This window comes from Biomphalaria glabrata, chromosome 3 (assembly GCF_947242115.1).
Source record: "Biomphalaria glabrata chromosome 3, xgBioGlab47.1, whole genome shotgun sequence".
In the NCBI taxonomy this organism is placed as follows: domain Eukaryota; kingdom Metazoa; phylum Mollusca; class Gastropoda; family Planorbidae; genus Biomphalaria; species Biomphalaria glabrata.
The window spans coordinates 15340453-15366690 of NC_074713.1; the positions used below are offsets into that span (position 1 = coordinate 15340453).

The 26238-nt window shown below is 38.6% G+C and overlaps 1 protein-coding gene across 3 annotated transcripts in view; it reads left to right on the forward strand.

Annotated features, from left to right (window-relative positions):
- LOC106079740 (uncharacterized) overlaps positions 1–26238 on the forward strand; it is a 115668-nt gene that overhangs the window by 82537 nt on the left and 6893 nt on the right. For all 3 annotated transcript variants that reach the window (XM_056023615.1, XM_056023617.1, XM_056023618.1), the window contains exons 9-11: positions 8203–8318; positions 17354–17405; positions 23181–23411. In XM_056023615.1, the coding sequence (XP_055879590.1) occupies positions 8203–8318; positions 17354–17405; positions 23181–23411 (399 nt within the window). The remainder of the gene's footprint in view (positions 1–8202; positions 8319–17353; positions 17406–23180; positions 23412–26238) is intronic.

Here is a 26238-nt window from a genome sequence, read left to right on the forward strand (position 1 = left end):
ACTTACATGTACGGGCTTTAGGCTTACATGTACGGGCTTTAGGCTTACAAGTACGGGCTTTAGACTTACATGTACGGGCTTTAGACTTACATGTACGGGCTTTAGACTTACAAGTACGGGCTTTAGACTTACATGTACGGGCTTTAGACTTACAAGTACGGGCTTTAGACTTACATGTACGGGCTTTAGACTTACATGTACGGGCTTTAGACTTACAAGTACGGGCTTTAGACTTACATGTACGGGCTTTAGACTTACATGTACGGGCTTTAGACTTACATGTACGGGCTTTAGACTTACATGTACGGGCTTTAGGCTTACATGTACGGGCTTTAGACTTACATGTACGGGCTTTAGACTTACATGTACGGGCTTTAGACTTACATGTACGGGCTTTAGACTTACATGTACGGGCTTTAGACTTACATGTACGGGCTTTAGACTTACATGAACGGGCTTTAGACTTACATGAACGGGCTTTAGACTTACATGAACGGGCTTTAGACTTACATGTACGGGCTTTAGACTTACATGTACGGGCTTTAGGCTTACATGTACGGGCTTTAGACTTACATGTACGGGCTTTAGACTTACATGTACGGGCTTTAGGCTTACATGTACGGGCTTTAGACTAACATGTACGGGCTTTAGACTTACATGTACGGGCTTTAGACTTACATGTACGGGCTTTAGACTAACATGTACGGGCTTTAGACTTACATGTACGGGCTTTAGGCTTACATGTACGGGCTTTAGGCTTACATGTACGGGCTTTAGGCTTACATGTACGGGCTTTAGGCTTACATGTACGGGCTTTAGGCTTACATGTACGGGCTTTAGACTTACATGTACGGGCTTTAGACTTACATGTACGGGCTTTAGACTTACATGTACGGGCTTTAGGCTTACATGTACGGGCTTTAGACTTACATGTACAGGCTTTAGGCTCACACGTACGGGCTTTAGACTTACATGTACAGGCTTTAGACTTACATGTACGGGCTTTAGACTTACATGTACGGGCTTTAGGCTTACATGTACGGGCTTTAGGCTAGTTTACTGTGGACGCTTGAATTTGCATCAGGTCGAAATGTTCTTTTTTTAATCACTATAGTTCTCTATGGATGTGAGACATGGGTATTATGCAGAAAGCAAGTAAGACCACATGAACGCTTTCACCAAAGATGCTTGCGTTCCATCATGGACATACGGTGACAAGACCGCACTACAAACAGCGATGTCTTTGCGAGCGCCGGTATAGACAGTATAGTATTGAGGGACTTGTCAAGGTCCGACAGTTACACTGGGAAGGTCTCGTATACCGTAAGGGGGACAAACGTATGCCAAAAGCAGTCTATTTTGGTGAGCTAAAAGGTGGTCGACGTAACAGAGGTGTCCTACAGAAACGCTTTAAACACCAACTTGGGCACCAACATGCCTTAGCTGACATAGAAGAGAGCACATGGTTGCATGCGGCTTCAGAACGAGACAGCTGGAGTGAACTCACAAAGGCCGCGGGATATACATTTGATACTAAACGAAAACCCGCTGCCGAGGACAGTCGTAGACGGCGAAAAGAAAATCTTTATCGACCAGGGACGGACAATGGTTATGCGTGGATGTGGCAAAATATGTAGGTCACAGCTGGGGCTGTGTAGCCACGGTAAATAATGTTTCGCTCATTAGTCTTCGGACTCGAAGACAAGCCTTATTATAGTTGAATAAATTGTAAATGTAAATGGTTTATAGAAATTAATATGATTTTGACATTAAGTTCGATCTTAACTTAATTTATTCCGCGTGCCAGTTCTGCAAATTTAGTCGTTCTATTTCTGTACAGCACTCACACGCTCACAAACTCACGTTCTATTTCTGTATAGCACTCACACGCGCACACACTCACGTTCTATTTCTGTATAGCACTCACACGCGCACACACTCACGTTCTATTTCTGTATAGCACTCACACGCGCACACACTCACGTTCTATTTCTGTATAGCACTCACACGCGCACACACTCACGTTCTATTTCTGTATAGCACTCACACGTTCACACACTCACATTCTATTTCTGTATAGCGCTCACACGCTCACACACTCACGTTCTATTTCTGTATAGCACTCACACGCTCACAAACTCACGTTCTATTTCTGTATAGCACTCACACGCGCACACACTCACGTTCTATTTCTGTATAGCACTCACACGCGCACACACTCACGTTCTATTTCTGTATAGCACTCACACGTTCACACACTCACATTCTATTTCTGTATAGCGCTCACACGCTCACACACTCACGTTCTATTTCTGTATAGCACTCACACGCTCACAAACTCACGTTCTATTTCTGTATAGCACTCACACGTTCACACACTCACATTCTATTTCTGTATAGCGCTCACACGCTCACACACTCACGTTCTATTTCTGTATAGCACTCACACGCTCACAAACTCACGTTCTATTTCTGTATAGCACTCACACGTTCACACACTCACGTTCTATTTCTGTATAGCACTCACACGTTCACACACTCACATTCTATTTCTGTATAGCGCTCACACGCTCACACACTCACGTTCTATTTCTGTATAGCACTCACACGCTCACAAACTCACGTTCTATTTCTGTATAGCACTCACACGCGCACACACTCAACTTTTAAACATTTTCAAGCAAATAGTAAGAGGAACAAGGAGAAGCCAAATTCTAGAGATCACCAGGCAGTGAGTGCTAGGAAGATAAAGTTGTCTGGTCTTGATTCACAGGTTGTAAAGTTATCTGTTCGAGATCGCTGAATTGTAAGTAGCCCTTGGTTACTGTTCCATCCCCTTTCTTCTCTTCAGTTCAGTGTGTCTCTGCTTGAGCTACTGGTACCCCTGTCGGTTTAACTAGCTGTACTCATGAGAGCTACTGGTACCCCTGTCAGCTGAACTAGCTGTACTAAAGAGAGCCTGGTACCCCTGTCAGCTGAACTAGCTGTACTCATGAGAGCTACTGGTACCCCTGTCAGCTGAACTAGCTGTACTCATGAGAGCTACTGGTATCCCTGTCAGCTGAACTAGCTGTACTCATGAGAGCTACTGGTATCCCTGTCAGCTGAACTAGCTGTACTCATGAGAGCTACTGGTACCCCTGTCAGCTGAACTAGCTGTACTCATGAGAGCTACTGGTATCCCTGTCAGCTGAACTAGCTGTACTCATGAGAGCTACTGGTATCCCTGTCAGCTGAACTAGCTGTACTCAAGAGAGCCTGGTACCCCTGTCAGCTGAACTAGCTGTACTCATGATCGCTACTGGTACCCCTGTCAGCTGAACTAGCTGTACCCAAGAGAGCTACTGGTATCCCTGTCAGCTGAACTAGCTGTACCCAAGAGAGCTACTGGTACCCCTGTCAGCTGAACTAGCTGTACTCATGAGAGTTATTGGTATGGAAAAATAACGGTCATAAAAGAGAGAGACGTTTTTGTTGTGTATTTTAGAGCATTTAGGGTATGGGGGTCTTTCGAAATGTCGTCTGCGCAAGTTGTGACCCTGACATACAAATTTTAGACACACTGCTCTTGTACATTCCCATTCTCCTTTTTTTTTTAAATCTTCCGTAAATTTCTCGCTCGACTCCATGGCATTTATTTGACCTTGGTACTTCACTTCCGTTTCTATAAAGACCTCTTTAAAATTGATATATTCCAGTCGTATTGCATGCTGGGACGTCTGCGTATAGCAGCTTTCATTGTCCACATTATAGCAAGAACTGCGGGAGCTCTGATGTAAAGTAGACATACATTTTCTTGTTGCAACCACTTGCCAGAAAGTTTTGCTGAGCTAACATTCTTCTCGTTATCAGCTTGGAAATAAATAAAGTACAACCTCGACCTCAATTTTATGTTCTAGGTAAAATGTTTCGGCACTTAGATTAAACCTCTCTGTCTAACCACCTCTCCCCACCTTCTTCTTCTGTCTCTCCCTCCTCTCTGGAATACTATCTCTCCACTCCGCTCTCTCCGTTCCTTTCTATCCACCATTCCACCTCCAGGCCCCTCTTTATCTCTCTCCATACCTCCATCTCTTTTCATTTATCCATCCACCTTCTCTCTCCATCCATCCTTATCTCTAATCCTCCCCCCTGTTTGTCTGTCTGTCTGTCTGCCTCTTTTTTTTCTCTCTCTTTCTCTCTCTCTTTCTCAAAAAAGACCACATGATCATATGTGGCAGACATGATTGTTATTCATTTAATTATTTTATTATTGAGTCATCGTGATCATAAGCAATAGCTCTTTAATTGTATATGAGAAATTATCTCAAAAGTCGGTTCGTAAAAGTCAAATTACCTGTACAGGAAATGTTGGAATGTCTCAAAGGTGGGTAGATGTGTTTGTATTACAGTCTCAACTGTTTGCATTGTTCATATCCGAGTAACCTGGACATTTGAATTGTTCATATCCGAGTAACCTGGACATTTGAATTGTTCATATCCGAGTAACCTGGACATTTGAATTGTTCATATCCGAGTAACCTGGACATTTGAATTGTTCATATCCGAGTAACCAGCACATTTGAATTGTTTATATCCGAGTAACCTGGACATTTGAATTGTTCATATCCGAGTAACCAGCACATTTGAATTGTTCAGAATCGACCTTCGAGACGTTATCATAAAATCTAATGCTTCAAACTTTTGCAAAAAAAAAAAATTATTTACAATCCTGCGTGCACCATTAAAGAGTTGTTTTTTTTCTGAAAACAATTTCTTCTTGAAGCTCTTTAAAAAATGAAAATTTTAATGTTGCCAAGTCTTCATTGTTTATGCACGCCAGAGCCTGCTTTTTTTTTTTTCAGTTTGACAAAAAAAAAATGAAAAGGAATTAATCTATTAAGTCCAGCCTTAATCCTTAGTACTAGTAAACCCGTAGTTTCAATGTTTACATTCATAGTACGTACAGAATGACTACTTGAAAGAACGTTAACTCTAAACCTTTTACTCTAACTTCCCTAACACAAGCTCCCAATAAGAAGTCATTGAAGTGTCAGGTCCCCAGGCTTAAAGTATGCTTTTTATAGTCTAATTTTTAACATGTTATGTTAATCAACGAAAAAGATTAATTGGATTCAAGTAAGATGAGGCTATCACCGGAGGACACGCGCGCAAAGGTGTGGGCCACGGTAGGGAGACTCATCACCGCAGGTTCTAAACGAGCGACCAATTTTACCTGCATATAGTATACGTACGTATGTTTTCTCCAATAATGATAACTACAGCGTTAAGAGAGGGAGAGTATTTTATATTTAATCTACTAGTACAAACCCTGTCGACACAGCATACGACCCTCTCCCTCACTACCCCCCCCCCCGGCTACTGCTCAGGCCGCCCCGTTGATCAGACAGCAAGGTCTAGTCGTGGTATTCGTTCGTTGTTGTGGTTGCCATAACACTAGATCTGATTACAGTTAAGCTGTATACATATTTGGTGATCTCGTCCCTACCACGGTCAGTGACCTTTCAAAGAAAGAAGATCTGTTCATAATACATGAGTTTGTTCAGTGTCACAAGACTCGGACTCATTAACTTCAAATGTACACGATTTTTATATTTCAATGCTTGCATAACTTTAATCATTTAGTGTTTGCATAACTTAATCAGTCAATACTTGCATAACTTAATCAGTCAATACTTGCATAACTTAATCATCCAATACTTGCATAACTTAAATCATTTATTACTAGAATAACTTAATCATCCTGTACTTGCATAGCTTAATTGTTTAGTACTAACATAACTTAATCAATCAGTACTTGCATAACTTAATCATCCTGTACTTGTATTACATAATTGTTTAGTACTTGCATAACTTAATCGTTCAGTGCTTGCATAACTTAATCACTTAGTACATTTATAAAGTGCACACTGTTGTTGTCGTTGCTTGTTTGTTTTCTTCTGCTATTGAATGATCTCTTCAACCTACAGATCGTAGAGTTATGATTGTGAAATAGTAGATCGATGTCTGCCGTGTCCCGGCCCTTGTAGTGTGCTATTACTTACCCAGTCGATAATGAACAAATAAAGACAAGAATTTTGTTCTGTTAACGCTGGATGATAGATAATAAAGACTTCATCTAGTTTGTTGGGGGGTGGGGGGGGAGGGGAGTGGAAATAATGATGGTTGGAAAGGGGCGGCTCTGAATACCCCAAACTTTGCAGGTTCCAATGTATTGATGTCAAGTTATGTTGGGTAAACGCTTGAATCTATTTTCTTTGGAAAAGAAAACACATTATTTGATTACGTCAATTCTATGATTACATCAATTCCTAGCAAAGAAATGTCACCTGATGCATAGATCTGTGTATTTTAATTATTTATGATTAATAGGTGACGGTAGATGTATTTGGTTAATTGCACACTTTGAGATTACGTTTAGTTTTCAGACGATATCAATTTGACTGGGCTTTAATGGTTAGTTGTCTTTTTTTTTCTGCGCAGTAGACTGTCTGTTTAGAATACAGTATGTCTAATCCAGGACACTGTTCTTTAATACCTTGCGACTTCTAAGTTATATGTGGGTTCATTTTTTTTATTTTGTACATTTTTTTTAACAATACCTCTATTGAAGTCACGACTTTATGGAACCTGGGTGGGTAGAACCTGGGTGGGTAGAACCTGGGTGGGTAGAATCTGGACGACTGTAACGATTTTCCTAAAAATTTAACAATTGCTGTATATCGCTAAGAAAAGAATTACTAGGTTTTAGGTCACACTGGGAAAACTCTGGTTTGACCGCTATAATTAAAATTTAAAAAAAAAGAAAATAAATTTAAGCTGGTTAGAGAACTAGATCTAACATCGGTTTTGAAAGGACTATCGCATTCTTGGAAGGACTATCTCGTTCGGGAAACTTATCCAATCTTATATACTACAGACGTTACTTCAAAAAAAGAAGATGATTACGTCCTACGCGTCATGCATCTAGTCATGCATGTTAACCAGTGACTTAAATTCTGCCAAGTCACTGATTTTCCTGGCTAGCTCAGGCAACCCCTTGCATGCTCTAATAGCACTAGGAAAGAAGGAGCATTTGTACAAATGTGTCCTAGCATATGGAACGAGGAATGTGCCTTTAAATCTGTGTGCCTTTCTGAGTATTTTATTAGATTTTATTTTTTGTAATGTTCAGGAACATTTTGCACATCGTCTTCTAAGTTTAGATCTTAAAGCCAATCAATGGATTACTATAAACTTTAGTAGCGATTATTAACCAGCGATTATTACTCGGGAGAAAAGGGATGCAGGTGGGGTAAAAAAAAAATATTTTTAAAAAATCTAACATTCATTATTTATTAAGAGAAAATCAATCGCTCTATAATTTGTATAAAGGAGGTATTTTCTTTATAGCAATTTATTTGAAATGTTTTTCCTGTCATAGTATGTGCTTTGAGGCCTCAGACGAGAAACATAAATAATTGTTACCAACTTCTTTATCTTTTGACTATACAGAAGAAGTAGAAAATTGTTATTGAAATAATTGGTTGCAAAAGTTACAATAGTTCTTTTTTTTTTCTTTTTACATTGTTACGTTTCATAACTGGAAGAGTTGTCTTTTTTTTTTTTACTGCAACACATTTTGGTAGAGCGTGAAAGTAAGACAAGAGTGGACATACCAGACATCTTTGGAAGTGGTGCGACACTCTTAGGGCACTGGTAATAGAATATACATATATATTTTCATTATTATTGGATTTCTCTGCTACTTCGTTCGTTGTTGGGTGTAAAATAATAATTTCCACGTCCTTTCAGCCAAAGTCCAACTCTGAAATTTCAATTTCGCTGCACTAGGCACCATCTTGTCAAAGTGGTAATTGGCTCTTGATTCTTGACCCTCAATCGATATCGCACGCCATGTATGAATTGGTCCCAGGCTTAATGGTGGTAGCTTCAGTTGGACAACAAGATCAGGTGTACTTGCGTCGTCGTGTAGTCAGCACAAAGCTAACGTCATTGTACACTCGACTGCGTCAGGGTGCTAACTTTTCCCTCCCAGAGGATCACCTAATAACTGTTGGTGTCACCATCTAGTGATTAGTTGGACTAATGAATGTCCTTTAGTTTAGAGTTCAACTTATTGACGGTCATAGTCTAAGTTATTAATAGACTTGTTATTGGTATCCTCTTGTGACGTAATTCTAAATTTTGCTCTATTTTCAGATACATATGAACATTTAGTGCTTCCGGATATTTCAGGGGATTTGGTTGCAGGCTCGGCCACTGGAGGGTTGCATTACAGAATAGCTCCTTTTTCAGGCCGCTTGGAGTCTGGGGAGGTAATTTTGTCATTTGTAATTTTGTCGTTCGAAGAAAAGCTAGCTGGACACAACGAGACCGGCCTCTCTCTTGATATTCTGCTATGAACAGCTGATGACCGGAAAGAAATTAGGGTACCACCAAAGGTTCACTTGATAGACCTGCCACTAGTTTTATTGGAGATGCTCATACAAAAAGTGATTCACAGTAATCTGCTCTTTTTTCTTTTTACAAAGCTTATATCAACCCTGTCTGTCTGGGTGGAATCTTATACATACTTTAACATCTTATTTCCCATTGTCAGATCAAGTTGAAACTTTACACAATTAGTCAGTGTCGATGGCAGCACATGAATCAATAACAAAAAAAAAAGGCCTATACATTTTCTACTTGATGAGACTAGATGTTTACTTCATAAGTCTGATAAGTTCATAATATGTGTACGTTTTCTTCATGATAAGTATGTACTATTTTATGATATCTCTGTTTTCTTTATGATAAATCTGTACGTTTATTTTGTGATAAGTCTGTACATTTTCTTCATGATAAGTCTGTACATTTTCTTCATGATAAGTCTGTACATTTTCTTCATGATACATCTGTACGTTTTCTTCATGATAAGTCTGTACATTTTCTTCATGATAAGTCTGTACGTTTTATTCATGATAAGTCTGTACGTTTTCTTTATGATAAGTCTATGTTTTATTCGTGATAAGTCTGTATGTTTTCTTCATGATAAGTCTGTACGTTTTATTCGTAATAAGTCTGTACATTTTCTTCATGATAAGTCTATGTTTTATTTGTGATAAGTCTGTATGTTTTCTTCATGATAAGTCTGTACGTTTTATTCGTAATAAGTCTGTACATTTTCTTCATGATAAGTCTGTACGTTTTCTTCATGATAAGTCTGTACGTTTTATTCATGATAAGTCTGTACGTTTTCTTCATAAGTCTGTACGTTTCCCTCATGATAAGTCTGTATGTTTTATTCATGATAAGTCTGTATCTTTTCTTCATAATAAGTCTGTATCTTTTCTTTATGATAAGCCTTTACGTTTTCTTTATGATGAGTCTATATGTTTGTCATGGTTTGCTGTTTGAGAATCATTAAATGCGGATTTTGTGTCAATGGCAACAAGAAACGCTAACTCCTAGAGTAAACACAACTCTTGGTCAACAACATTAAAACCTTAGGCATCTCTGGTATTTTCCTTTCATCTCAATGGAATAGCGTGCTTTAAACACGGTCTCCTTTTAATGTTTATCGACACGGAATCCATTTTTACTAACGACGTTAGACACCCGGAAGAAGCTTGGGAAGGAAGAGCTGACTTCATCAATTTTCATCCGTCCAAAAGCATCGTAAGTGAATCAAAAAATTTGGCCAGTGACCAGAGGAGAAAAATCCGTGTGAATAGCATTGGGCGGAGCAGTGCCCTGAGCGTTTCTCAAGCATAGGAGAAACCAAGAAAATATTTATCTTCGTATAAAGTTAACAATATATATTTTTATATTGCCCCAGGGATAATTGTTAGCTTATCTCCTTTAAAATCTAAGAAGCATTGTGTTGGGTTCCGTGGTTAGTATAATAGTTTGCAAGATTAACTCAATCACTACTTATATTTTATTGTATTGACAATAAAACCATTATGCTTAATGAAGTAGTTAAAAATAATCTTATGTAGAGCTCTTATTTGTCATATCTGGTCCTAGGATCTTCTTTAATCAAGACTGTCCAAATCATGGGAGTTGATTCTGTTTGGCGACTGAACTCTGAAAAATGTCGATGACTATGTTATAAAATTACCTCTTTACAGTTCTCCCCAACCTCCCTCCCTCCCCCTCTTTCTTTGTAGTCTCTCCTTCTCTCCATCTCCCCTTCTCTTCAACTCTCCTTCTCTTCATCTCTTCTTCTCTTCAACTCTTTTTCTCTTCATCTCTTCTTCTCTCCATCTCTCCTTCTCTTCATCTCTTCTTCTCTTCATCTCTCCTTCTCTCCATCTCCCCTTCTCTTCAACTCTCCTTCTCTTCATCTTTTCTTCTCTCCATCTCTCCTTCTCTTCATCTCTTCTTCTCTCCATCTCTTCTTTCTCTCCTTCTCTTCTTTCTCTCCTTCTCTTCTTTCTCTCCTTCTCTCCATCTCTTCTTCTCTCCATCTCTCCTTCTCTCCATCTCCCCTTCTCTTCATCTCTTCATCTCTTCTTCTCTTCATCTCTCCTTCTCTTCTTCTCTCCATCTCTTCTTCTTTCCATCTCTCCTTCTCTTCTTCTCTTCATCTCTCCTTCTCTTCATCTCTCCTTCTCTCCTTCTCTTCATCTCGTCTTCTCTCCATCTCTCCTTCTCTTCTCTCCATCTCTCTTTCTCTTCTTCTCTCCTTCTCTTCATCTCTTCTTCTCTCCTTCTCTCCTTCTCTTCATCTCTTCTTCTCTCCATCTCTCCTTCTTTCCATCTCTCCTTCTCTTCTTCTCTCCATCTCTCCTTCTTTCCATCTCTCCTTCTCTTCTTCTCTTCTTCTCTCCTTCTCTTCATCTCTTCATGTCTCCTTCTCTTCATCTCTCCTTCTCTCCATCTCTCCTTCTCTTCATCTCGTCTTCTCTCCATCTCTCCTTCTCTTCATCTCTTCTTCTCTCCATCTCTCCTTCTTTCCATATTTCCTTCTCTCCTTCTCTCCATCTCTCCTTCTCTTCATCTCTTCTTCTCTCCATCTCTCCTTCTTTCCATCTCTCCTTCTCTTCTTCTCTCCATCTTTCCTTCTTTCCATCTCTCCTTCTCTTCTTCTCTCCATCTATCCTTCTTTCCAACTCTCCTTCTCTCCATCTCTCCTTCTCTCCATCTCTCCTTCTCTCCATCTCTCCTTCTTTCCATCTCTCCTTCTCTTCTTCTCTCCATCTATCCTTCTTTCCATCTCTCCTTCTCTCCATCTCTCCTTCTCTCCATCTCTCCTCTCCATCTCTCCTTCTCTCCATCTCTCCTTCTTTCCATCTCTCCTTCTCTCCTTCTCTCCATCTCTCCTTCTCACCATCTCTCCTTCTCTCCATCTCTCCTTCTCTCCATCTCTCCTTCTGTCCATATCTCCTTCTCTCCATCTCTCCTTCTCTCCATCTCTCCTTCTTTCCATCTCTCCTTCTCTTCTTCTCTCCATCTATCCTTCTCTCCATCTCTCCTTCTTTCCATCTCTCCTTCTTTCCATCTCTCCTTCTCTTCTTCTCTCCATCTATCCTTCTCTCCATCTCTCCTTCTCTCCATCTCTCCTTCTTTCCATCTCTCCTTCTCTTCTTCTCTCCATCTATCCTTCTCTCCATCTCTCCTTCTGTCCTCGCAATAATTCACTGGTGTTGGTGTTCTCTTTATGGTCCATTTTCTTCTTTCTTTCTGACTCGCTTCTTCATGTTTTTTCTTTCCATTACTATATACACATTCTCTCTCTCTCTCTCTCTCTTCTTTACATCCCTTCTTTCTCTTTTCTCTTTCCTCTGCTATTTCTTTTTCCAATCTCTCTCTATTCCTCGTTTTCTTTCCTGTCTCATCTCTTTCATTGTCCTCCTTGCTATCACTTACTTTCTTTATCTGTTTACTCCATATCTCTCTCTCTCTCTCTCTCTCTCTCCAAACGTCTTCCCATCTCTTCAATGAAACAGGTTGTTATTGATCTTAACTGTCTGTCATTTCCAACAGAAAAAAAAGATCAAACATCCAGTCACAATTAAGGTTTTAGCCCGTTTTGCGCTTGCTCCATTCTGGTCCAAAATAGAAGTGATCGGATGGCTTGTAGTGTTCTCTTCCCGTAGCCTTCGTCTGCTGGTATCGAGCCACGTCTGCTGGTATCGAGCCTTCGTCTGCCGGTATTGAGCCACGTCTGCCAGTATCGAACCAAATTTGCAGTATCGAGTTGCGCTTTCTGGGATGATGGCTAAAAATAACATATCTCAAATTGTAAACCCTTTTTTTTTTATTGAAACACTAAAAAGACGCATTAAAAATAGATTTGTATGTGTTTGACTTCGCGATGGTAATTTTAGATGGACAGGGGGAAATGGATTTTCTATTTTTTTTTCCTCTTGTTGAAGTGTGAATAGAACGAGTCATCTGCTGTATTGAGTGGATTGAGATCATGTCAGAGTGGTGTCCCCTTCACAGTTGGTTTGCACTAAGCTATATAGCCTACACTGAACTATGAAATGTTTGTCACATGTCTTGATTACAGTTTTATTTGTTTTCAGGTTTTGTCACTTTCTGATAATTGTCCATGTCATGGATACAAGACGCATTCCTTGGAATAAAAATGGCGCACTTTTTAGCATCGACTCTCTGCTTATTGTTTCGTTGATGATGGGTTTGACAGATTAACCATTTCATTATCATGTCCTCAACTACCTCACTGAAAAGTTTTGAGGAAGAAGAAATGGAGGGGGAACTGTGTTTTTCCACATAAATTTATTGTCTTTTGCAGGTGATAGTGCTGGCCACATTATACACTTGCTGACCACTGGTCGATAAACTGATTTGATTTCATCTTGATTTTTTTGCACATAAGATTTACACGGAGTTTTGAGTCTGAAATTTTGTGCAGATATTTAGATCTAGATCTAGTGGAAGAGTTGGAATGAATTGTTCTAATATTAGGCTAGTGAGACTTGTGAGTCCCCAGAGTAGGTCAGTGTTTCTCAAAGTATGCTATACGAGGTCACAGAGCAGACTATTGTCTCCAAAGTAGGTCAGTGTTTTACAAAGCATTTAGTACGTAAGCGGCAGGAGTTTACAAGTTTGTCTTCTAAAGTTTGCTGAACAATGAGAACAATCATCGATTTAGATTTCTTGTTCTAATTCCAGCCCATGGTCAATGTTTCTTTGAGGACGTCACCTAAAACAACTTTCGATAAAGTCCAGGAGAGAATCGGCGCTAAAGGCATCATTATCAAGTTGATCGTTGGAAAGGGCTTTTATCCAACGAAAAAACCTGGACCGGGAACTCTTCACCTTCCCAGCAGTAATGGCCATAGCAGCATTGATATGAATACAATAAACGAAGGCTACTGTTACAGCTTGATGTGATAAATCCTCTATCTCTTTCTCTCTCTTTCTTTCGCTCTTGTGTGTGTGTGTGTGCCGGTGTTTTTACAGCATATGTTTGAGTTTTTTATGTTTGTGACAGTCACATAAATAAAGAGACTTGAGTGGCCTACTTGATGACGTCTTTCAGAACAAGGCTGTCTCGTGTTACTATTATTAAGAACAATTCGCTTTATCTCCAGAGTGTCCTACACGCCTGGGTAAATTCAAGTTCATTCATTGTAACAAAATGTACAGAGTGCCCCACCCTTTAATTACTTCTAGTTATTTAGCTTCACCTATCCCTTAGCCTGTTGGACAGTTGGGGCACCATGCAAGATTTGTCAATCGTGTCTCTCCATTCCTCTTTGTCTTTTGCCTTGGATAGAACATCTTTCAACGGTAGCCCGTCCATTCTTGTGTGTTGTCTTCCCATCGCTTAATCCTTTAGTAGTCACAGACATGAAGAAATATGTTTTGTTTTGTCCCCTTAGATAACTGTACACGTTATCTCTCTTAGATCAAGTTGAAACTTAAAACAATTATTTATTGTACTAATTAGAACCTAGAAAAACATGAATCAATTTAAAAATTAACCAATCAGTCAACTAATTTATTGCTAGTTGATTAATTTGTTTTTTTTTTAAATGTCAAAAAAGGGAAATAACCTCTACATTATTGAGAGATATAGTTATCACTTACATAAGCTTTTTTTTAAAGTATTTTTTTTTTATTTTGCTTGTGAAACTCTTCTATGCCTCGCAATATTATCTTTTTAGCACAACTCAGTTCTTGTTTTGTTTTGTTGTTTTGTTTTCTTGTTTTGTTTGTTGTTTTTGGTTGAGATTTCTGTGTCTCCAAGTTTTCCAACTGGTTGGACTAGTGTGTGGTCTCGACTAGGGATCATTCATTTGTAACGTTATCAAGAAAGAGTCTGGGGTGGGCTTTATTGAAGTATTTGCATGTGGATGTTTTTGTTTCCTTTGTTTTAGAGGTCACCACTTCTGTATGTGAGCTAATGGGAAACATTTGTTTATTTCTCATCATATTATGAGAGCATATGAAAATAATCCTTTTTAATTTAAATTTCTGTATCACGGACTGTCTGTGCTGATGTCATGTCCAAACAGTTAGTACACACACACACACACATGCACATTGATGTAATTTTAAATGACTAATTCTAATCATGTTTATTTTATGTACTGCTGGTATGTGGGCATTCAAAAAGGCTAAGGGTTGCAGACTGTAACAAAAAAGGCTAAGGGTTGCAGACTGTAACAGAAAAGGAAAAGGATTGCAGACCAATAGAAAAGGGAGGCGATATAATTAAGCCGTGAGGATGCAGTGTTGAAAAAAAAAAAAAAGCTTTCATTTCGATGTCATTTATGGATGATCTCCTTCTTTAAGCGCCATTATCCACCTAGAATAAAATAATATTTGAAAAGTCGCTCAAAGATTTTAGATTTGAAATGTAGATCCTTTTTTTTTTTACGAGGTTACTGGGCAGACTATTGTCTCCAGAGTAGATTAGTATTTTTCGAAGAACGAGGTCACAGAGCATATTATTGTCTGCAAAGTAGGTCAGTGTTTCTCAAAGTATGCTATACGAGTCACAGAGAGACTATTGTCTACAGAGTAGGTCAGTGTTTCTCAAAGTATGCTATACGAGGTCACAGAGCAGACTATTGTCTACAGAGTAGGTCAGTGTTTCTCAAAGTATGCTATACGAGTCACAGACAGACTATTGTCTACAGAGTAGGTCAGTGTTTCTCAAAGTATGCTATACGAGGTCACAGAGCAGACTATTGTCTACAGAGTAGGTCAGTGTTTCTCAAAGCATTTAGTACGTAAGCGACAGGAGTTTACAAGTTTGTCTTCTAAAGTTTGCTGGAGCCAGAACAATGAGAACAATCATCGATTTAGATTTCTTGTTCTAATTCCAGCCCATGGTCAATGTTTCTTTGAGGACGTCACCTAAAACAACTTTCGATAAAGTCCAGGAGAGAATCGGGGCCGAAGTTGATCGTTGGAAAAGGCTTTTATCCAACGAACAGACCTGGACCGGGATTTCTTCACCTCAAGTCCTGCCTGAGGGCCTCCAGCAGTAACGGCCATGGACCAAGTAAGGGGACCTTACCGCGTACACAGCGGTGGTTCCTGGTTCCCACTCGCTATAAGTGGCCTATGGCAGCGCTAACCATGAGGAGTTTGCCTCATATTCCTATACTGTAACCGCCACTCTCCTTGCAGGGACCGCAGCTCCATCTAACGGCACACTGATGCCCCCATTGGCGGACTTTTTGGACTAAGTTGCTGGCTTTTGTTCCATCCACACCCCGAGTGAGAGAAAAAAAAAGTTTAAGCCGAAACGTTTGGTTTAGTCTGAGTGATAAGATACCATACGTTGATATGTAACCCAGATAAGGATCTTAGAGCTACTGATACAAGATATAAAGCAGTTTTAATACGTTATGACGTCATCATAAGTGTGTCTACCACTATCTGGCAAGTTTATCAAACAACAACCAAAAAATTGGGAGCTGTTTGAATGTCAGAGTTTAAGCCATGAATCTTGTGCGCACAAAGCAAACAAACAACCAAGTATTGTACATCTACTGTGTGTATTTTTATGACGTCATATACAATGTTTGTTCTAGTTATTTAGCGGCCTCCAAAAGGGGAATAGACGCTATTAGTTTTGTGTGGCCTGTCCGTCCGTCCGTCCCGTTTAGATCTCGTAAACTGGAAAAGATATTGAAAATCGTGATATTTTAAACCATTCAAAGTTCTGATGCAACGGCTACTTTTTTCTTTTCTGAAAAGGAAAAATTTAATTTTTAAAATCAACTATGCAAGCAGTTTTTTTTTTTTTTTCATTTTAATACATCATTTTTACAACTATTCACTATTAATATTACAAAGACGGGAGGCTATTTAGTAAGGGAGACTACTATTTACCATATTTTCAACACATTTATGCTAACGGTTTTAGATATTTTGATAAAAAAAAATTTTTACAATAGTATTGTTACGTTTAGCAAGTTCTGTCATACTAACTATACATTTACAAAAAAATGTTTTACTTTTTTTTAAAGAGAGAAAATGTATTTAGTATGCATATAAGTGGAACATAATTTAAAACAACAATTAATAAGTAGTTTTCCAAAATTATTTCGTGAACTGCAATACACCACACGGGGGACGAAACATAAGAAATATGATATGATGTTGTTGTATTTTCTTGAGGCTTTGAATAAGAGATTCATCCTTTACAAAACAATTAGGTCAATTAGATAACATCAGTTAGGTCAGGTTCACATCCAACTTCAACTTCACTTTCACCTATTCCTTGGTCTGTTGGACCGTTGGGGCACCACACAAGATCGGTCAACCTTCTTTCTCCATTTGTCTATGATAGAATTTTACTCTGATATTCTTTCTGAAAATATTGAATCCTGCCTATTTACCTGCCTGGGTGGACCACTTCGGGGGTCGATTTTGAGTTTGTGATTCCACACAAACTGTCTTTGTAACCTTGTTGTTTTTTTATTGTTTTGTGTTGTTTTTTTTTTTTTGGGTATGATAGTAGACTCCAGAAACTTTCAAGTTGTTGTTTTTTTAACAATAGCTTAGATGTGGCCTGGTAGTCTCAAACCCGCAACACTTGGGAAGCACTGAGCTATTCTGTTTCTTTTCATTTCCACATGACGCCATTCAAGTTGTTAACCTTGGTGACGTCTGTTCAGTTTATTGTCGTTAAATGAAGTCAACTATTTTGATTATTTTTAGTTTACGGCCTTAACTTTTGGCCTCTTTGTCATCGGAGAGTGGAATTGTTTCGCCTGTGGATTGTACATTCTAACAGCCACTTGTCTGATAGGGCAGGCGTGCAGTGGATGGATATATATAGAAGGCCGCTTGGGGAGTTGTGTACATTACAGAGATAGTGTCGTTCGGTACGGCTTAAGCTTAGTGACATTTTTTTTTCTTTTTCTTCCAACAGGAGTACATGCTGAATAGTTCAAAGGTCATCGGATCATCTGACCAATACCAAGGTAACTTTTTTTTTCCATTGTCTTTTTCATTGTCTTAACGAATGTTTAATTATGAAATGTGTACGTTGATTGATTGTTTATGAAATGTGTACATTGATTGATTTTTATGAAATGTTTGTGTTGATTGTTTATGAGATGTTTACATTGATTGATTGTTTATGAAATGTGTACGTTGATTGATTGTTTATGAAATGTTTACGTTGATTGATTTTTATTAAATGTGTACGGGTGAAACCAATGTCCTAATTTTTAATCTGGCTGAATGTTACCAATATGAAAAAAAATGTTATATCGCCGCATATTCAAACCTCGGGAAAAAAACATGATACTAGTTCAACATGGCGAGAAATGAGTTGGACCAATGATAACATTGCGAGTTCCATGTATACTTGTCCACGTGACTAAGAATGCGCTAGTTTTCCTTGTGCGTTCTTCGCACACTCCCGAGTCACTTGGAACAAAATAAAAGACGAAAGATGTACAAGAAATATTAAAAAGTGCTTCACATTGACAATTTGAAACAGCAATTTTTTTTTTAATTATAAAAATAATATTTTTAAAAAAAGCCGATGGAGACGCGAAAGGGTGAAATGTTGTTGACATCTAGTGCAAACAAATCTCTCCCCCCCCCCCTCCTCCTTTTTTTTTTAAATGTTAGCTTCTCTCATGTTATTATTTATAGCAAGGTTTATGTTTATGTTTGTCCAAGAGAAAGAAAGACAAATTTTGTAGAGAATTAATAAAATCCAAAATTGTGTCAGTAGAATACAGTAGTTTCAACACAGTTCACATAGGTCACATGACCGTCATGGTGGGAGAGCAATGGATTGGATTGGTCACATTGTGTCTACAATAGAAACTTGGGGTGGAGGGAAAAACAAGGAGAAAGAATGCAGACATAATGTAGGCAGACTGCAGACTTAATATTTGCTGTAGGCAGACGTTATAGGCCTACATAATGTACACTGTAGGCAGAATGTGGAAATACTATGTACCATGGGCGTAGCCAGGATTTTTTTTCGGGGGGGGGGGGGTTTTGGGGGGGGGATTTTTTTTAACCCCCCCCCTCCCCCGCGAATTTTTTTTTTAAATATATATTTATGTGTGTGTGTGTGTGTGTACATAATCTTTATTGCATTCTGACCCTTCATTCTTCCATGAGTTAGTGGAAAAATTGTAGATTTCCTGCCAATACTATCAAGGGGGTCTGGGGGAGCGCTAGGAGCTCCCCCAGCGCGGGGCGAAGCCCCGCCGCCAAGCACTATTTCTGATATTGAAAGCCAACAAAATGCATATTCTGAGGTATCTACAGTGCATTTTCCTGCTATTAAAAAGTTTTATTTCAAATACCTAATGTGCTATTCTTACTGACTTAGACCCTCCCGCGACGTTTGGCGCATTTGCCGTCGAGCTGTTTCCATAAAATTGTAGATTCCCAGCCATTACTAGCAATGGGGTCTTGGGGAGCGCTAGGAGCTCCCTTAGCGCGAGGCGAAGCCCCGCCGCCAAGCATTATTTCTGGTCTTGAAAGCCAACAAAATGCATGTTCTGAGGTATCTACAGTGCATTTTCCTGCTATTAAAAAGTTTTATTTGAAAAACCTAATGTGCTATTCTTACTGACTTAGACCCTACCGCGCCGTTCGGAGCATTTGACGATAAACTGTTTCCATAAAAATCTGTCACTGGTAATGTCTGAAGCCTCTTCCCACCTGCCATGAGGACCTCAATGAATAAGTGGCGTCAAGTTGTACTAGGATATCATTGCAACTCTTCTTATGCGTAATTCATTTTGTCGGAGAACATGTCCCGCAAACCTCATGCGTCGCTCTCTCACAATCTTACTAAGTGGTTGACTCCCAGTTCGGCATAGGATTTCCTTGATTTAAACCCGATCTCTATAACTGACTCCTAAAATCTGTCTTAGCCATCTTTCTTGAGCCACATTTAGTGTTTTTCAATTTCGGCAGATGACTATTCACTGCAGTTTATTAAGGGAGCCCTGCCACTGGTAAAAATGTGTAACCTCTCTTGAATACGCTCTTGGAATTAAGTGACTGTAGTTTGCTTTAGATTTTATAACGAAAAGAGAAGTTTTATCGTCAAAATCATCTGTTGGGGATTTTCCAACTCAAAATGCTCTGTGGGGGGATCTTAAACTCAAAACCATCTGGAGGGGTTTTAAAGTTTAAACAAACTCCATCTGTGGAAGAGGGGTTTAAACTCAAAACCCCCGATTGGATTGGCTACGCTCAAATAATTTAAGTGTGTAATTTGCTTTTTTTTTTTATATTGAAGAGGTATTTTTTTAGCATTAAACCCCTCTGAAAGGGGGTTTAAACTCAAATTCTTTTGGCAACGCTCATAGCATTTTGAGTTCGTAATTTGCTTTTTTCTTACGCTGAAGATGTATTTTTTAGCCTCAAACCCCCCTAGCGGGGGGGTTTAAACTCAAAACCCTTTTGGCTGCGCTCATAGATTTTAGAGTGAGTAATTTGCTTTTATTTATATTGAAGAGGTACTTTTTAGCTTCAAACTCCACTGGAGGGGAGTTTAAACTTAAAACCCCTTTGACTACACTCATAACATTTTGAGTGTATAATTTGCTTTGTTTTTATTATTAAAGAGGTATTTTTTATCTTCAAACCCCGCTTAAGTGGGGTTTAAACTTAAAACTATGTCAAAACCCATTTAGCTACGCTCATAACATTTTGAGTGCCTAATTAGCTTTTTTTTTTATATTGAAGAGGGGGTTTATCGTAAATTTTGGAGGGGGTTTTAAAATCAAAATCTCCCTTAACTGTGCTCTTGGAATTAGGGGATTTTCGTTTGCATTTTTTTTTGTTTTGTTTTATAGAAGAGGGGGAGTTAACTGCAAAAACCCCAAGTAAGCGGTTTAAAACTCAAAACCCCTAGTTGGGGGGTTTTAAACTCAAAACTCCTTGTAGGGGTTTTTAAACTCGAACCCCCCTGGTAGGGGGTTTTAAACTCAAAACCCCCTGGTAGGGGGTTTTAAAATCAAAACCCCATTGGTTGTGCTGGGACAAGTGATGGTTTAGTATTCAAATCTCACCTAAAATAAACAAAATCAAAGCAAAAAATCATTCACTAAATTTCGATTCCCCCCCCCCAGGGGGGGGGGATTTCATTTCGGGGGGGGTTTGAACCCCAAAAACCCCCCCCCTGGCTACGCCCATGCTATGTACAGATTACAGAACGTAAACAAGGCGTCGATATAGGCCTACTGTTGAATGGTGACATCAAATAACATAGAGAAGACATAAAATATGCAAACATAATGTACACATAGGGCCTATTGTAGACAGGATAACAATGTAGTCAAGTACTGCCAAGAAGTCATAATGTACACATACATAATTTAATGTACACATTCTGTAGACATGATAACGATGTAGTCATATTGTACACAAACATAATGTACACATATTGTAGACATGATGACAATGTAGTCAAGTCACAAACATAATGTACACATACTGTAGACATAATAGCAATGTAGTCAAGTAGTCATAATATACTTAACACATAATGTGAACTCTAAGGCATGTCATTTGCGAAATTTTTTAGCGTTTGAGTTTTATGGATATTTTTTTTTCCAGTGTATATTTATAGAGCTATTTATAGAGCTGCTCTGAAAAATTAAACTTAAAATTCTATCATTCGTTTGGCTGTTTTACAAAAAGACGATCTTCATTTAATATTTCTAAAATCTTACACTTGGTCCAAATCTTGAGTGGCAGACTTTGTTGCGCCTTACTCACACTCTCACACATATATTTTACGCCTGTGTTGACACATTCCAAGTATGATCTCAGAAAGACACAAAGATAAAGGCACATTCCTCGTTCCATATGCTAGGACAAATTTGTACAAATACTCCTTCTTCCCTAGCGCTATTAGAGCATGGAATGGGTTGCCTGAGCTAGCCAGGAAAACCAGTGACTTGGCAGAATTTAAGTCATTGGTTAATATGCATGACGCGTAGGACTTCTTTTTTTTTGAAGTAACGTCTGTATTATATATAAGAATATGAATTGTGTTCTGGCACTTATTCCACTCCTTCTGAGACAGACCTTGACCTCTCTGGAATAGAACACGCAGAAAGTTGCTTGTGGTCCAATCCCGCCAACCACTGCTCTCATTAGACCTATATTTCATTTCAATTAGGCGTGCAGCAATAGCCTTGCTAGCCTTGCAGCAGATTAAGTGTGCATTCCACCTGAGACGATTTCGTTGAACATGCCCGAACCATCTGATACTTTTTTTTTTTTTTTTTTTACTGAGCTTCTTTTCCAGATTGGCACGTGCAAGTGCAGCTAGCAGACGTCTCGGGAGTTGTTCTGTCCAGAATGCAAGAACGTGAAAGTGTTTCAGTTGACGTTGGTAGATCGTGTATTTCAGTGTTTCTCAACCTTTGGCTTATGACACCCTCTAAACCGCCGACTAAACGAAAATAAATCAATAAAACTACGCCCTCATCTCTTTTACCCAGCTTGGTGAAAAAGTGTGAGGGACGAGGGGGGGGGGGACAAATACTTTTATTAAATTGATATAACTTAGAAGAATGTAAAATTATCGGGATTTACTAATGAGAATATGCTGCAAAAAAAAAAAGTCTATGTTTATAGTTATAACGTCGGAATTATCTGAATGTCTCTGACTTTGGTGGTGTTACGGCCCTTGTTATGATAGTGTTACGGGTTACAGCCCTTGGTATTTTTGTCATTGTGCGTGTTCGTTTAGATTTTAGATATCTCTCATTTCTCAGTTTTAAATTAGGAGCATTGACACAATATTTCTTGTGGTACAAACATTTTTTTATGATACTGAGCCGGTAGGTGAGTAGGCCCTTTGAACATTTCACAGAACCGTCGCTTTTTTTTTTCTTTTCACTGGGGTCTTAAAATATTTTTACACCGATCCTCGGGCCGGTCTCAGGCCACTGCAACCTATGCGGTCGCAGTGGGCTCCGCGCTAAATTCTAGGTGCAATTATTAAATTGCAAAATATATACGAAACATTCCTGGAAATCTTCTGAATTTATTAAAATCTCCTAAAAACTCATAAAAATCTCCTGAAAAATAGGCAAAATGTCATTGGTGGGTGTCGTTCATTGCGGAAAACGCCAATCCTACGCGCGATAAAAGAAAAAAAGGCATTGTCAGCTTTCATGTAATAAAATGTAATAATCGTGCGAAGTTTCACCTTAAATAGAAGTTCCAATTCTTTATTCACGTTTATAGTCACTGGCATATAAATATGCCTTAGGTTGCAAGGTTCGTAAAGTAAAGTTAATTTGATCGCAATTTTGTACTTAGTAAAGAATTAATAAAAATTTTCTAATACATAATCTTAATTTTCACTAATTATCCTTATGCCCACCCAGACTAGGCCGCGCGCAATCAGTTTGGCATAGGGCCCCCGCAATTGTTTAGGACCGGCCCTGTTCATTTGATTCCGTAATCAACACCACCATGGCCACAGAAACAGATGACCTTTACATCATCTGCCCTATAGATCACTAGATCTGAAAGGGGAACACACACTATCCTTTATTGCCTTAATTTACTTTTATGGTGGCTCTAGTGCCTACCTGACAGTAGTTGGAGAAGAGTAAAGACAGTTGGTGACACTAGAGCTGGGTGGAGGCCTCCGAAAGATTCGAACCCGGGACCCTCTTACCTATTTAGCCACCGCACCTCTTTGTTAACAATTGTTGTAGTTGCTTTTGTTGACGTTTCCCTTTGTATTCCAGGCTCAGGAGTGTCTGATACAAAGCAGAGTCCGTCAGTCGTGCTTCCATTGAGGACAGAGGAGGAAGGTGAGAAGGAGAGTGTAAGAGGAGAAGAAGAAAGGGAAGAGGAGGACCAGTTTGGTGAAGATAAAGAAGAGGACACCAGTGAAACTAAAGGGAAGGACCAGTTCGGTGAAGATAAAGAAGAGGGCCAGTTTAGTGAAGACAACATGAACCAAGTGATGCTATCAGGTCAGTTCATGGTGCAGTCAATAATAACTTGAGAGGAATTCACCACTACTACAACCCCGCCATCACCCTTTTACCCCATGTTCACCAGCCTTTCATCAAGCTGGCTGAAGAAAATAAGTTGATTGTCTTGTGTCATTTCTCATTTGTCTGGCTACCATCTGCCTATTCCTCTCTCCTTTCACACTCACCAGTTCGTGTTATTGTTTTCTTGACCCTTATTCTTTTGGTCTCTCTCTGTTTTTCTCTAGCTCTTGCTTGGTCTCTCTCTGTTTTTCTCTAGCTCTTGCTTGGTCTCTCTCTGTTTTTCTCTAGCTCTTGCTTGGTCTCTCTCTGTTTTTCTCTAGCTCTTGCTTGGTCTCTCTATGTTTTTCTCTAGCTCTTGCTTGGTCTCTCTCTGTTTTTCTCTAGCTCTTGCTTGGTCTCTCTATGTTTTTCTCTAGCTCTTGCTTGGTCTCTCTCTGTTTTTCTCTAGCTCTTGCTTGGTCTCTCTCTCTGTTTCAAGGTCTAACTTCCACCTTTGGCTGTGTGGCAATGCTTAGTATTAGTAGGATGACCAAAACAATATATTTTTCGGCCTACAACCACATCAAAATGAATAAGGTGTTTCCCTCCCTTCTGATACAGTCCTAACACTAGTCACAACCAAAACACATACCTGCCATTTTTACTCAAGCCTCCCCTATCCAAATCAAGAGTTTTTAAAGACAGCGCTGGTACTGTCTAGCACTGTCAGTCCGTCCTACAGACTAAGCTACTACAGTGAGATTGAATATCTGTCAACACATTAAGCCCATGAAACTTTTCTTCTTATCTTATATAATACAGACGTTACTTCAAAAAAGAAGATGATTACGTCCTACGCGTCATGCATTTAGTCATGCATATTAACCAATGACTTAAATTCTGCCAAGTCACTGGTTTTCCTGGCTAGCTCAGGCAACCCATTCCATGCTCTAATAGCACTAGGGAAGAAGGAGTATTTGTACAAATTTGTCCTAGCATATGGGATGAGGAATGTGCCTTTGTCTTTGTGTCTTTCAGAGTATTTTATTAAATTTTGTTTTTGTATTTGAAGATTATGGTTCAGTGTTTTATGTATGATTGCTACTTTACTTTTGAGCCTTCTGTCCTGAAGGCTTTCTAAATTTAGTGATTTTACTAAAGGTGTTACTCTAGTCAAATGTGAATATTCGTTTGTTATGAATCGCACTGCTCTATTTTGTGTCTGTTCTAGTTTCTTAATGTTTTCTTGAGTTGAGGGGTCCCAGACGGAGGATGCATATTCTATTATTGGCCTAACCAAAGTTAAATAACATTTTAGTTTTATGTTCTTATTTGATTTATAGAAATTTCTTTTAATAAATCCTAATGCTTTGTTTGATTTTTTTGTAGTTTCAATATGTGGATTCCATGACAGTTTTTCATTTATTATAACACCTAGGTATTTTGCGTTTTTAGTCTGTGTTACTGGTTTGCCATGAATAAGATAAGTGGAATTAATTTGTTTTAGTTTTTTTGTTACTCTTAACAACTGACATTTTTCTGGGTGGAAAGACATGCTCCAATTTGATTCCCATTTCTGTAATTCATCTAATTCTCTTTGTAAAATATCTGTGTCTTGTGTTGTTGTTATTGTTCTATATATTATGCAATCGTCTGCAAATAATCTGACTTTTGTTCCTGAACTAATGCAATTTGGTAAATCATTTATGTAAATTAAAAATAGTAGTGGACCCAAGACTGTTCCTTGAGGTACACCTGAGTTTACTGTTATCGGTGTTGATTTAGAGCCATTTATTATTACAGTTTGTTCTCTCCCTATCAGAAAGTCCTTAATCCACTGATGCAGTGGACCATTAATGCCGAAATATTTTAATTTTTTAAGCAAACTATGGTGGTGAACTTTGTCAAAAGCCTTAGAAAAATCTAGTAAGATAGCATCTATTTGTTCACTATTATCTAAACCTTTTGAAAAATCATCAATTAGTCCTATTAGTTGTGTTTCACATGATCTATATTTCCTAAAGCCATGTTGGTATGGTGTGAGGACATTTTGTTTGTCTAAGTGGTTTATGATGTTGCTACATATTATGTGTTCTAGGATTTTACATGTGATGCTGGTAAGTGATACTGGTCTGTAGTTTCCTGGGTCAGATTTTTCTCCTTTTTTAAATAGGGGGGTGACATTAGCTTCTTTCCAGTCCTTTGGTACTCTGCCCTGGTTAAGTGAAGCCTGAAAGAGTATTTTGAACACTGGGGCTAACTCATTACTTAGTTCTTTGAGTAATCTAGCTGGAATACCATCAGGTCCAGAAGCTTTATTTGGTTTGGTGTTGGCTAATAGTTTTTGAATTCCATTTTCTTGTACTGCTATATCTTCTATGTTGTCTACTTGGTTCAAATTCAGTAATATGTCTTTGTCTCCTGGGGCTGAGAATGCTGATGCAAAGTATTTGTTTAGGATGTTTGCTTTAGTTTCATTATCATTATGTATTATGTTATGTTCATCTTTTAATGGCGCTACGCCTGTTGTTTCCATTTTCTTAGACTTAATGTATGACCATAGGTTTTTGTTGTTATCTTTAGATATTACATTGTTTATGTATTCACTCTGCAGCTGTCTGCTTACTTTTTGGGTTAAGTGTTTAATTTTTATATACTTTTTGTAAACTCTTTCTGCATTAGTTTCTTTAAATTTTCTATATAGGTTTTCCTTCTGTTTACAAAGCTTCTTTAGTTTATTTTTAAACCAGCATTTATTTATTTTGTTTGATGTGTATTTAGTTGGTATATGATTTTCTATAATGCTTTTAAGATGGTTTTTAAT